The sequence below is a fragment of the Haliotis rubra genome, unplaced genomic scaffold (assembly GCF_003918875.1).
Source record: "Haliotis rubra isolate DU_JTF1 unplaced genomic scaffold, ASM391887v1 Scf1755, whole genome shotgun sequence".
Classification (NCBI taxonomy): domain Eukaryota; kingdom Metazoa; phylum Mollusca; class Gastropoda; order Lepetellida; family Haliotidae; genus Haliotis; species Haliotis rubra.
In genome coordinates this window covers 31,018-45,237 of record NW_025765731.1, presented here as the reverse complement: position 1 = coordinate 45,237, position 14,220 = coordinate 31,018, and the positions used below count along the sequence as shown (strand labels likewise).

General features: G+C 42.7%; 1 protein-coding gene across 1 annotated transcript; it reads right to left on the bottom strand.

The window, feature by feature from the left end:
• Positions 1-11,380: 11,380 nt before the first annotated feature.
• LOC124273037 lies at positions 11,381-13,786 on the bottom strand. Its single transcript, XM_046708251.1, has one exon. The coding sequence runs from the start codon at positions 13,784-13,786 to the stop codon at positions 11,381-11,383; it is 2,406 nt and encodes an 801-aa protein (XP_046564207.1).
• Positions 13,787-14,220: the final 434 nt, after the last annotated feature.

Here is a 14,220-nt window from a genome sequence, read left to right as displayed (position 1 = left end):
CCAGAGCTGATTGGTGATAATATAAGACGCTATGTACTGACCACTTAAAACTTGATGTTTTTCCAAACAGCGAAGATACTAAACAACATTGCTGATCAAACTAAACAAACGTCCTGTGCAGCAAATTCCGCACAGCCAAAAACCATGACTGACATTTCTTTTTCGCCATTCTTCATCATCATTCATGTCCCTGAGTTTCAAATACATCAGCAACAACATTAGAAGAAAAGAATCAATTTTAACTCAGACATTGGTGACGATTATAATGGATTATTGTCACTACATCAGCTACATACCGCCTTTGAGCAAGCACATGATACAGCAGTGGGTGGTGGTTATATGGTGTGTGATGATGATTTTTACGGAGGGGCATGTACAATGTGAATGACCCCCCTGCATGCCATGTACAAAATCAATGTTGCCTAGAGTTGAATGTCCAGAAGGCAGTGGCTCTTGGGCCAATCAGGTGGAATAATTAATTTCTGGATTATTCTGCTTGCGTATATCCTCCGGGTATCCTTTGTGCTGCAGGCTGGACACCTGCCTGTTTTTAGCATTGTCCTTGTGATACTACGTGGAGGGTGGGGAGCCCGGATGATGAAACAATATACACTTACCATGGCTTTCGAAAACCCTATGAAAAAACAAAATGTCCTCTTGACACTACTGATCCTGATGTTAACGACCAAAGTCTGGCCACATCCATTGACTACTGGCCACGTTTTATTGTAATTGAAACCATTGACAATACTCCATTAAAGTCGAACTCTTTTGCCGTATCAAAAGGAATACAAGGCGTTGCAGGAGATGTTAAACGTTTACGGACAAGTTCTGTACTTGTTGAATGCAGTAAGAGGCTACAGACAAACAACCTCCTGTCAACTAGGTCATTTGTCGGCATTCCAGTCTCTGCCAACCGTTCACACCAGAAAAGGCATCGTGAGAGACCGAGACATACTTGCTGATATGATGGAAACTGATATGCCTCAGAGATGAAGGACCAAGGTGTGATATGCGTAAAATGTTTCACCCCCGGAAAAAACAACGGGATCCAACAACCAACACCTATTTGTTTTCATTTTCCACTCCAACGGCTCCTAAATAAATAACGGCTGCTTACTGTCACATCGAAGTGGAAACGTATATTCCGAATCCACTGAGATGTTTCAAGTGCCAAAAGTATGGTCATGGTGTAAATACCTGCACATTGTCGATTGTGTGTGCTCACTGTGGGGAGAAGACCCATACAACAGAAGATTGTGACAGTAATTACAAAAAATGCACCAAATGTTCAGGAGATCATTCCTTTCTCTAAAGAGTGTCCGATTTGGAAGCATCAGATGGAAATAAACAGGATCAAATTTACTTGGTGTCCGTGAAGAGCCACCTCCTCGTGGTGGGTGCTGGGGAACGCCAGGAGCTCTTCAACCCCCTGTGTAGACCCGGGGGTATATTTGGTCCACCGATCTGTTTACGTGGATTGCGCCCCGGTGTTGTGGTTGAGGGTACTGGGAGCCTGGAACAGTGCTCCTTTTGCCCAACACATCACTTCGCCCCTTACTTGACCTAGAGGGGTGGTAGAACTGGCCCGGTTCTATCAATCGGCTGGTCACGCCAAGCCCTGTGCATGGTATTTGCACATATACCTATATTTTGGCCTTGGATATTTTTACACTCAATGTACAAATTATTATTATGAGCGGTGACTCTTGGGCCAATTTGGTGATGTCGACCTCTCTGTTCTATATGTCACCAATTTCTTGTTATGAGCCGAACCAGCCTAACATTGTATTTGGTAGACAAATATAGCTATCTATGTCGTATTAACTGGAGTATACCTCCCCTGTATCCCAGGTGTTTGCAGGCTGGATCAGATCAAGATCAATCCGTTCTTGATATCAAAGACAATACAATCTATTTGTGGCGACGTCAAAAAACGTTTTTCGTATCCGAGGCGGTACGCTACTTGAGTGTGTGCGGAGACAGTAATCAATCAATTTATTGCAACAACATCAATTTGCAAATGTCAGCGCATCGAAGACTCAACTCAAGCAGAGGCGTTGTTAAGGATAGAGCCCATTGTTTGGCGGACATTTCCGAGGATGAAATAGCGGCTGAAGTCATGGATCAAAATGTAACTTTTGTGAAACGCTTTTACTGTTAAGAAACAGGATGGTAGAATTGTACCTAGCCAATGTTTACATTTCCATTGTGCACTTGTGCCGAAATCGATCAAAGCTGGCACCCGTGAAGAGCCACCTCTTAATGGTGGGTGCTGGGTAACGCTAAGAGCTCTTCAAACCCCCCTTGTGGACCCGGGGGCATAGTGGTCCACAGCACCCCACTGCTGGTCCTAGGACCGAATTGGGCAACCTGTTTGCCGTGGGTTGCGCCCCTGTGTCCGTGGAGGAAGGGATTCTGGTGGTTGAGGGCAATTGGAGCCTGGAACCGTGTTCCTTTGCCCAACACACCACTTCGGACCATACTTCACCTAGACGGGTGTTAGAATGGGCCCGGTTCTACCAATCGGCTGGTCATGCCAGGCCCTGTGCATAGTTGGTATCATTGCACAAATTTTATATGTTATTTTGTCTTGGCTTTTCGAACTTCCAATTATTCATGATATTATATTGCCTAAAGCCCTATGCCAGAAGGCAGTGGCTCACGGGCCAATCTGGTGATGTTGACTGCTGAATTCTATATGTTTCTAGGTTATTGTTATTGGCAGAACCGGCCTGTCAATAAACTTAGTAAACAAATATAGCTATTCATGTCATATTTGCTGGAGTAAAGCACCCCTGTATCCCCGGTGTCTCTATGCTAGAGACCCGATGCAGTTAGACACCGTCCTTGTTGACACTCCATGGTCGGTGGAGAGCAGGGTTGTCAATCTCTTTGATATAATCATGGCTCACCATCATTCTGGTTCTAACCGAAATGAAAAAAGAGACGCTTGGAAGCTGTGATATTGCCGTTGATGATGATGTTTCTCTTCCACAAAATTCTAATTCTTGGGCACCATTAATTGTTGTTGAATCTAAGAATGGTCTTCCGTTAAAAATCAACACATTTGCTATTTCCAAAGCAACCAAAGGTATTTGTGGTGAGGTGATAAATGTTTCACGTCTCCCGAGGCAGCTCACTTTTAATTGAGTGTGCACGGAGTCAGGAAACTATCAACCTTTTGAAATGTTCCACATTTGCAAACACTGAAGTTTCAGTGTCTGTGCACAGAACTTTAAATTCTAGTCGAGGGATCATCTGCGACAGAGCCCGTTGTCTAGCGGAAATGACAGCTGAAAAAAATCTAAAAAAGAACTTTCTGGACTATATGTTACCTCAATGAAACGCTTTATGAGAAGAGATGGAAACGTATCTATTCCAACAAATACCTATTTGTTCACATTCTCACTGACTGCTAACCCGAAAACCATTAAAGCTGGCTATTTCAACATCGGAGTGGATGTGTATGTACCCAATCCGCTCTGGTATTACAATTGTTAGAAATCTGGACATGGTTCTAAATTCTGCAATCGTCCTGCTGCGTTCCCTCGATGTGGAGGTAATCATGAAGGCACTGGTTGTAGAGCAGAACTGAACTGCGTGAATTGTAAGGGTGAACATGACGCTGCTTCTAAATCTTGTCCTTCGTGGATACATGAAAAGGATGTTTTGACAGTAAAATGTCAAAACAACATTTCCTTTCAAGAAGCTACAAAAGTTGTCGCGAGCCGTTCACCTCCCTCAACGAATACTTATGCTGCAGTTGTCTCCCGCACAACCTCGGCCTGTTTCTAAATCATCGCACAGTCAGACAAATTCTGCAGACTGTCAACAACGTGACATCCCTCCAACATCTCAGTCTATCGAAGCTCCTGAAACATCAGCTACAGGAAAATCATCAACTGATGTGTCCAAACCACAAAAGAAGAAACAAAGTAGGAAAATCACAACTAAGATCGCCACTCCTACTGAAACATCAGTAGACCTACATAACTTTTTCGACCCACTCCAGATGGATGTTACCCCATCCTCAGAACGTCTTAGTAGTAATAACTACTCATCACGTGAGCGTGAGCGATCACCTATGGACCCACCATGAGCCATTCCAATCTTCTTCAATGGAACTGCAGAGGACTTAAGCATAATTACCATGAACTGCAGCTATTAACAAAGGATATAAATCCAACAAGCGAGGAAGGCACGAAAAAAGGCTGAGCACTATTTCCGTCGGCATCCTATGGTACATAATCTAAATAAATTTAAGATCTTAAATGCCAAAGCTAGGCGTACTTTTAAACAAAGTAAACGTCAATCTTGGCGAAATTATGTATCAAAAATCAATTCAAGTACGCCCATGTCAAAAGTATGGAATATGGTACAAAAAATCAGAGGCAAAGGCTCTAAACCTGGCATCCACCACCGTAAAAATGGAAATGACATATTCACAGATAGTTTAGATATTGAAAAAAAACTACATGTAGGTGAAACTTTGGCTAAGCAATCCTCCTCCTTTAACTATGTACCTAAATTTCAATAATATCAACAGCAACAAGAACATAAACCTATTAATTTCCACACGGATATTGGGGAAGACTAAACTTAATTATTTTCTATTCATGAGCTTCATAAAGCTCTTGACCAAGCTCACAATACTGCTGCAGGAGCTGATAACATTCATTATCAACTCCTGAAGCACTTACCAGAATCCTGCTTAGAGACACTTTTAAATATCTTTGCTAGTATTTGGACATCAGTTTTCCTTCTTCATGAACCACTGTCATTGGATCCAGAACAATATCTTCTAGAATACCAGATAACAGCTCTATTTTTACAGCAGAAGCAAACCGCCATATTAACGTCTCTTAAATATATTCAAAGACATCCTAAACATAAACAATACATAATATTTTCCGATTCTCTTTCGTGCCTTCACGCTATTAAAAATCTTTCTTGTAAAACATCCACTTTTATTAGAAATTATTGAATTATATAATGATAATGCTACTGGCCAATACGACAACGTCTTCTGTTGGTTACCCAGCCAGGTTGTCATTTCTGGGAATACAATGGCTGATCTTGCTGCCAAGGCAGCACTCAACACATCTGTGACACCACTTCTTATTCCATACTCTGATTACAAAGCTAGCATTAGAACCTACATCCGTGATCCGATGCAGAAGAAGTGGGACGCCCAAGTAGGTATCAATAAATTACATGAAATAAAACCCTATATTGGTTACGACTACTTGGTTGTCTGACCAGATTTTAAGAGGTCATAATACGACGATGTCCTATTGGCCACACAAGATATACTCATGAATACCTATTGAAAGGTGAGGATCCTCCGTTTTGTTTCCCTTGTGATGAAAGAATCACGGTCAAGCATGTCCTGCTTGACTGTGTTGAATATTCCACCACAAGGCGTAACTATTTAAAATTACGAACTATGAAGGATCTTTTTAATAATGTCAGTTCTCATTTCATTATTGCATTTTTAAAAGAATTAGATTTGTTAAATGATTTGTAAATATATACATATTTTATTATTGGTAGTTTAGATTCATAACTGAGATTGTTAGTGGCTGTACCCTCAAAGGGGTTTGAACTAGCGTAAAATTATTGTCCTCCTGAGAGGGTACGTAAGTCCCAAAACTTGCAAACGAAATTTAAATTTACCAGCTGTTTAAATGTAGCATTTCTGTCATTTGTCAGAGACATATGGGGGGTCCATCCCCATCCGTTTTTAGCAGATAGTCATGTGTAAATCGACTGTGGCCAATACGACATCGTCGTAAAATTACTTCATCACGTCTTGACTGGCAACCCAAGTAGGTATAACCGATTGTTGGCTTCAATTCATGGAGTTTGTTTCTTCCTACTTGAGTGTCCCACCTTTTTTGCATCAGGTCCCGAGTATAGCTTCTGATAGTGGGTTTGAAATCACTGTACGGGATTAGCAGTGGAGATAGGGCTTTTCAAGAGCTGCTTTGCTGCAGCATCGGCCTTAGTGTTACCTGCTATGCCGACGTGACCTGGCAACCAGCAGAGGACGATGTCATATTGGCCAGTAGAAAGGTCGTTGTACAGTTCTAGTATGTCCAGGATGATTGGTTGACTTGAAGTCACGTTTAGAAGTGCTTGAAGGCAGGATAATGAATCTGTAAAACGATGAAGTTTTGGAATGATTTTGCTGTTGAATGTAGGTCAAAGCTGAAAAGATAGCTTTGGCTTCAGTGGTGAAAATGGAACTTTTGTCGGGGATTCTGGAGGAGACAGTCTTGGCTCCAATGACTGTAGCGCTGGCAACTTGGCCATCGTCCTTGGATCCGTCTGTGAAAATGGATCTGTGAGTGTTATACTTCGAACGTAACTGGTTGTATTCCTGTTGGAACACCAAGGGATTTGTTTCAGACTTTTGAGTTTGGTAAGGGTAAGATCGACCTGTGGTTTCACCATTTGCCATGGTGGTGAGGACAGAAGTCGGTATGGTGCAATGATGTTGAGATCAATTTTAGCTGCAGATATATGTGGTTTGATCCTGATTCCAAGTGCAGGAACCAGGCTTGGCAGTTTAGGAAAAGTTTTCATAGAGCTGCTGAAAAACACAATTGTATGCTGGATTGACTCATTTGAACGTAATTTAGTGATATACTGCAGTGAGAGTTTAATGCGGCGTTGTTCAAGGGAAGGTTATTAAGATCAACAGTTTATCCAAGGTTTTAAATGATTCAATAGATGGATCACTTTTCGTGGATGATTTTTATATTTTGTCGCGGTAAAAATATGCATACTGTTGAACGGCAACTGCAGTTGGACTGCTTACCCTCCTTCACCTCTTTAGATCACTGGTCCGCTCGAAGCTTGATTATGGCTCCATCGTATATGGTGGAGCCTGCAAAAGCAACTTAAAACTATTAGATTCTGTCCACCACCAAGGTCTCAGACTTTGTCTTGGGTCCTTTAGAACCTCTCCTGTTGACAGTCTCTACGTCGAGGCAGATGAACCATCTCTTACCCAACGGCGTATACAATTTTCATTACAATATATTACCAAACTATATTCTAACGAGTCTAATCCTGCATTTCTTTGTGTCTTTACTCCTCTTTATGGGGATTTGTACAACAAGAAATCTTCTCTGTTCCGCCTCATTGGCTCAGGATTAAGCCATTCATTATTGCTGCCGGCATTAAGCTGGTTAATATCTCTCCTTCCCGTCTTCTTTCTTCTCCTCCTTGGCAATTAGTTAGGCCACAAGTCGACCTAGCCTTAACTTCTTCTTAAAAGAAGAGGGACACCCAAGTAGGTATAAATATATCACATGAAATAAAGCCCTAAATCGGTTACACTTACTTGGGCTGTCAGTTAGGACATGCTTGACAGTGATTTTTTCATCACAAGGGATGCAAAAAGGAGGATCTTCACCTTTTAACAAATATTCATGAGTATACCTTGTGTGACCAATGCGACATCGTCGGATGATGACCATATACAATGGAACCGTAATCAAGTCTTGATCGGACCAGTGATCTATATAAGTGAAGAAGGGTAGCTTAAATCCCCTCCCCACTTTGAATTAATAACAACTTTCAATAAGTCGAGTGCCTTCAGGCATTTACTTTTCAAGATTTGATATGTGGAAGAAAAGTTAAATGGGAGTCGAAAATTAGTCCCAAGAACTTGGCCTCCTTGACAACTTTGATGGGAGTGCCATTTAAAAATAGTTCCGGGTCCTTATGCGGCTTATATTTTCTACAGAAGTGTAGGTAGTGTCATATGCTTTTTCAAGATAAAAAAAGATAGACACAGCGTGTTGTTTATTAATTATAGCGTTTTTAAACAAATGATTCCAAACGCATTAAGTGATCGACAGTACTTCTGTCTTTTACGGAAACCACATTGTATATCTGTTATTAGGTTATTTGTTTCCAAGTACCAAACAAGTCAATTGTTTATCATGCGTTCCATGGTTTTGCAAACACAGCTAGTTAGTGAAATAGGGCGATAACTGGACGGATCTGTATGATCACGTCCAGGTTTAGGTATTGGTACTACTATAGCGTCACGCCATGAGGGAGGAAATTTACCTGATGTCCAAATATCATCAAAAATATTTAAAAGAGTTTCTAGACAAGATTCTGGTTAGTGCTTCAGGACCTGATAATGTATGTTATCAGCATCTGTAGCAGTATCGTGAGCTTGTTCAAGAGCCGTATGGAGCTCATGAATAGAAAATAGTTCATTATAGTCTTCCCATTATCTGAATTGAAATTGATAGGTTTCTTTCTTGTTGTTTTGATATTGCTGGAATTTAGGCACATAATTAGAAGAGGAAGAATGTTTAGGAAGAGTTTCAACAGGTTTATTCGCAATATCTGTAAGTAATTGATTTCCATGTTTAAGATGATGGACACTAGATTTAGACACTACCTTTAATTGTCTGTATCATGCTCCACACTTTAGACATGGGCGTGTCTGGAATTTATTTTGGATACATAATTTTTTCCAAGATTGGCGTCTATTCTGTTTAAAGGTACGCCGCGCTTAGCATTTAAAATTAAAATTTATTCAAATTATGAACCATAGGGTGGCGACGAAAATAATGTTCCTAGCTTGTTTGCATTCTAATCGTAGTATTTTTTGTCATTTTAATGTATGGCTAAATGGTTGAAGGGATGGTGTGTAAATCCAGCTAGGGTCCATGCAGGTAGCAAGGTACTGTAAGTCCCCATGGACCCTGGCATTGTGATCTACCTTCAGTTGTTTGCGAGTAATAGCCTGTTTATATATTGCGTTATTGTGTATAGTGATATATTTTTGTGATAGCGTGCTAGTTTTAAATTAAGAGCTGTGATATTCTAGTAGTTTTACTGTCCTTCGGCTGACAGATTTTTATGTTCCCAATTTATTGTTTGTTATATTGATATAAATTAAATTGTTCTCGTCACGATATGGCTGAAATATTGCCGATCTGACGTTAAATATTAACTCACTCACTTGTTTGCATTCATCCTTGAACCAAGATTTTCGAATATGTTGGAATTGCAGAGGATTTTGGTATTCACTCATCAGCTATGATGTTCAGTGCATCAGTAAAACATTTGGCTGCATCAGGAACGCCAATAAAAAGTTCAGGTTTAAGTTTTGCAGCACATAGTGTTTCATACAGAGCCTAGTTAGCCTTTTTAAAATTCCGCCTTGATGATGGAGGAACATCAGATGGTGTTACAGGTTTTAGTATAGTAGGAAAATGGTCACTTCCACAGAGGTCATCGTGGACTGACCACTCGAATTCATTCAGTAGTTCTGAATTTGTAACTGTCAAGAGCAGAATATGTTCCTGTACCAGGCTGTAAATAAGTGTTGGAACCATCATTACAAATACATAAATCATTATCTGAACAAAACTCCTCCAGTAGTCTACCTTTAGCGTTTGTAGTTACACCCCCTCAGAGTGGATTGTGTCCATTTAAATCTCCCATGATAATACATGGTATTGGCAGTTGGTCATATAAAGCTTGAATATCGTTTTTTTTCAAACGTTGATGATGGAGAGATATATAAAGAAAATAATGTAAAGACAACGTTTAAAGTAAGTCGCACTGCAACAGCCTGCAGATTAGTAGTAAGTGAAAAATTGAAAACACGGTGCAGGTATGCACGGGACCAGGTTAGACTTGTTCAGTGGTTCAAAGGAAAACCAACAAGGTCAGGTACCATTAACTTTGTATTCTGGTGAAGGGTACAACAGAGGCATGCACCACATGGGTGCCGCCATATTGGATCCCAAAAGTTGGAATGATGCAAAATGTAGGTTGAAACGGAATTGGCATGCTAAAACGAAATAAGATTCATAGATAAAGTAAATGACCATTTTGGTCTTAAAAGGACTTTGTAACAGCCGCCCCAAAATTTAAGCATTAAATTTGAAATAACAAAAGTCCTTAGAACGTTCTGGAATAGTTCCTAGGAATTGAAATAGTAATTCAAGTGTCATTTGGGTCCACTGAACATTCTGGCAGAGGGACGAGTTTGGCCACAGGCCTCGTATAGTCCTTGTTCTTAACAGTTACTGTGGCCATCCGAACATGACCATCTTGTCCTGGGTGAGTTTGGGTCACACGTCCCACTGGCCACTGGGCACGGATTGACTGATTGTCAACAATCATGACGACATCTCCTTCCTGGATGTTGACTCTTGGTTTCTGCCATTTGCTCCGTAGCTGCATGTCGGGCAGATAGGATTTTATGAAGTGGGTCCAGAAGTGGTCCGCTAGGACCTGGCTGTGCCTCCATCTCTTCCGGCTTAGGAGTTGGTCCGCAGGATACACAACCTGAGGTAAAGATGTGTCATGCCGCCCCATTAGGAGAATGTTGGGTGTGATTGGGTCCAAATCTCTAGCATCTGATGACACGTAGGAAAGTGGCTTCGAGTTGAGAATGCCTTCGACTTCGCACAAGACAGTGCGCAAGGTTGCTTCGGTAACAGTCTGTTGACCAAGTGACACTCTGAGGCCATGTTTGACTGATCTGATCTCCCTCTCCCACACGCCTCCATGATGGGGTGCACTTGGAGGGTTGAACACAAATTCTACCTTTTGGTTGACAAGGTAGTGACGTAGTTCTGGTTCCATTTCAGACCATGCGTCCTGTAATTCTGATTTAGCACCTTTGAAGTTGGTGCCCTGGTCTGACAAGAGTTCATGAGGTTTACCCCTTCGGGATACAAAGCGGCGGAACGCCATGAGGAAAGCATCTGAATCCATAGACTCAAGGAGGTCTAGGTGCACTGCTCGGGTAGTCATACACTTAAAAATCACTCCCCATCGTTTCTCTAAACGACGTCCTATCTTCACCTGCATCGGGCCAAAACAGTCTACTCCAGTCGAGTAAAAGGCTGGTTTGAAGAGTCGGAGACGGGCCGGTGGTAGGTCGGCCATCTTCTGAGTTGCAGGGTTTGAACGCCACTTCTGGCAGGTAGCACACTTACGTTGATGTCGTCGTATGGCCTCTCTGCCCCGGAGGACCCAGAATCTGCGTCGGATCTCGGCAAAGAGATGTTCCGGACCGTAATGCAAGAGTTTCTCGTCATGATCTCTGATAATCAGTTTGGTGATCTCGTGGGTTGGATCAAGAACTATGGGATTCTTAATATTCGAATCCAGGGATTCAGCTCGACGGAGTCTGCCGCCTACACGGATCAAGTCAAGTTCTGGATCGTATTCAGGATCAAGTTGAATCAGTCGACTATCGTGTGGTAATTGCTTACCAGACTTGAGGCAATCAAAGTCCTTTGAGAAGCACTGTTGTTGTACTTGGCGGTACAGATAGTTCTCAGTTTGCTCAACATGTTCAGGAGTCAGTGTCTTAGTTTCCTCTTTAGGGGCCGCCCCCGTCAAGGGCTTCATTTACATCGGAGATGAATACTTCCCAAGATTCATACTGTGTTGGGTCAGGCAAAGTGGGTGTCTTTGTCACAATCGTTGACAACATGGCAGATTTCCTAAGTTCTGCTGGCTCGTCACTGCCTGTTGATGGAGATTCAGGCCATTCATCTGCTGACTGTCGGAGGAAGGCAGGTCCATTTCTCCATCTGGATTCTTCAACAAGGTCTTTGACACTCAGGCCTCGAGTGATATCATCAGCTGGGTTTTGCTGTGTGTTCACATACCTCCAGCAATGTGTGTCGGTGAGGTTCTGAATTTCAGCTACTCTGGCTCCAACGAATACCTTGTATCTGCAAGATTCAGACTGCAACCATGTGAGCACAGTAGTAGAGTCACTCCATAGATAAGTAGCTTGGATTGGTAGCGTTATTTCACACTGCAACAGGTCTGCTAACTGAGCACCTGTCAGAGCTGCACACAGCTCTAGCCGTGGTATGGTTAACTGTCTCTTCGGTGCAACCTTGGATCTGGACATCACGAAGCTGACATGAACCCTTCCATGTCGATCTTCTGAGCGCAAATAGGCGACTGATCCATATACCCTTTCGGATGCGTCACAGAAGATGTGTAATTGTGTAGTTGAATCGTCTGGATCAAACCCTTGAGGAATATAGCACCTTGGTAGAGTAATCAGAGGGATGAGTCCCAGCTCACTTTCCCAAGCAAGCCACCTGTCACGAAGTTGCCCATTTTCAATGGAATCGTTCCAGTTTCTCTTTGACTTCCATAAGTCTTGTACTATGACCTTGGCTTGTCCAATGAACGGTGACAGATACCCGATGGGGTCATATTGGCTTGCTAGCACTTTGTATACCATTCTCATGGTTAAATTGGGGTAGTCTACATTTCTGTGTTTGTAGGTAAGTTCATCTGACTGACAGTCCCAGCGTAAGCCCAAAGTCGGTTCTCTAGGTTCACCCTGTCCAAAGTTGAGCCACAGGTCTGCAGCCTCGGACCTCGCTTCAGCAGGGAGATCGGCGACAACCTCAGGAACATTACTTGCCCACTGTCTTATGTTGAATCCACCGTCTGTGAGCACATTTCGCATCTTGGTGACAAGCTGCTTTGCCTGAGTTTGGTTCTCGAAACTGTCCAAACAGTTATCTACATAGAAGGATTCACTCACTGATTTGAACACTTCCTCATTGCCTGTCTGGTTTTCAGCTGCATGTTTCAACAGTGCATAGCTTGCGCAGCAGGGGGAGCAGGTAGTACCAAAGGGCAGAACTTGCCATTCATACACGTCTGGTGGACGATCGCATTGCATGTCTCGCCACAGGAAACGAAGCAAGGGTCGATCAGGTGGAAGCAGTCTGATTTGGTGGAACATAGCTTTGATGTCGGCAGTTACTGCCACTGCATGCTGTCGGAACCGGAGAAGCACTCCTAGAAGTGATGATCCAATGGTAGGGCCTGCTAACAAGTGATTGTTAAGATTTTTAGATTCAAACTCGAATGAACAATTGAACACAAGGCGATGTTTTCCGTTATGTTCAACCACATGGTGAGGGATGTACCAGGACTCTTTCGAATCTCTTATCTCGTCATCAGTGAGTTTTTTCACAAATCCAGATTCATCAAGCTTCCGAATAGCCTCATTGTGCGTTCTGGCCATATCAGAATTGTCCTTTAGTCGTCGTTCAGTACGCTTCAGAGTTGGGAGAACAGCTTCCACCCTGGCATTGAAACGGGTACCATCATGAGAGCGTAAGAGTGGGGTTGCGTAGTGACTTACGCCATCCACCTCAATTCTTGTGGTCTGAGAATCTAGTATTTCCAGTGCCATCTTGTCCTGTTTGGAGCGAATGACCTGTTTACTCGTAAAGGGAAGAGTGTCCAATTGCCAAAGTCTCTCCACACAGTGAGATGGCGAGAGATCAGCTGGTCGAGTCTGGTTCAGCAGACAAGTGTTCCTCTTCGTCTGCCCTAGCATCATCGACGGACCTTGGACAGTCCAGCCAAGGTTGGTGTGGACACCACTAGGAGCATCTGAATTACCAAAGCGTACTGGCTCTATAGGCAAGATCAGCTTTGAGTTGTCGGATCCTATCAGAATACAAGGCACTGCTCCATTTATCTTTGGTAGAGGAAGGTTTTCCAGATGAGTCCAGCACTGCTGCATATCCTCTATGGGATATGTGTACTCTGACATGCATAGATTGTCTGCAGTGAAGGCATTGTCGATGTCAAACCTATTGGCTGGCTGGTCTGCTGACGAAATCTGGAGTTTCACAGATTGTCCACTACAGTGCACTGATTCTTGACTTATTGTTGTAAGGAGAATGGAATCCTGCTTCCCAGTGAGTTGAAGCTGCTGAGCCGTTGATTTCAATATCATGGTTCGCATAGATCCATCATCAAGAATTGCGTATGTCGATACTGTGCTGCAGGGACCATGTAGGATTACTGGCACAATCTTTAACATAATGAGTGCAGGATGTGATGGTTGATCCATGTAGTAAACTTTGGATGATGTCTGCTGAAGGGCATCATGTAAGACTGTTAGATGCAACTGCTTACAAATGTGACATGGCTTTCTCAAGGTGCATTCCCTTTCTTTGTGGTTTCGGCCACACCTGCTGCATCTGTTTTGACCCAGCCACTTGGAAATCTCACTTAATGACAGCTTCTTGAATTCAGGACACCCATTCAGGAAGTGGTCCCCACTAATACAATATGGGCAAAATGGCTTAGCTCTATTCACAGATGAAGTCTTGGCCTCCCCTGGTCAGGAATAAAGCTGTTGGATTAGGGTTGTCTATTGCCCAACCG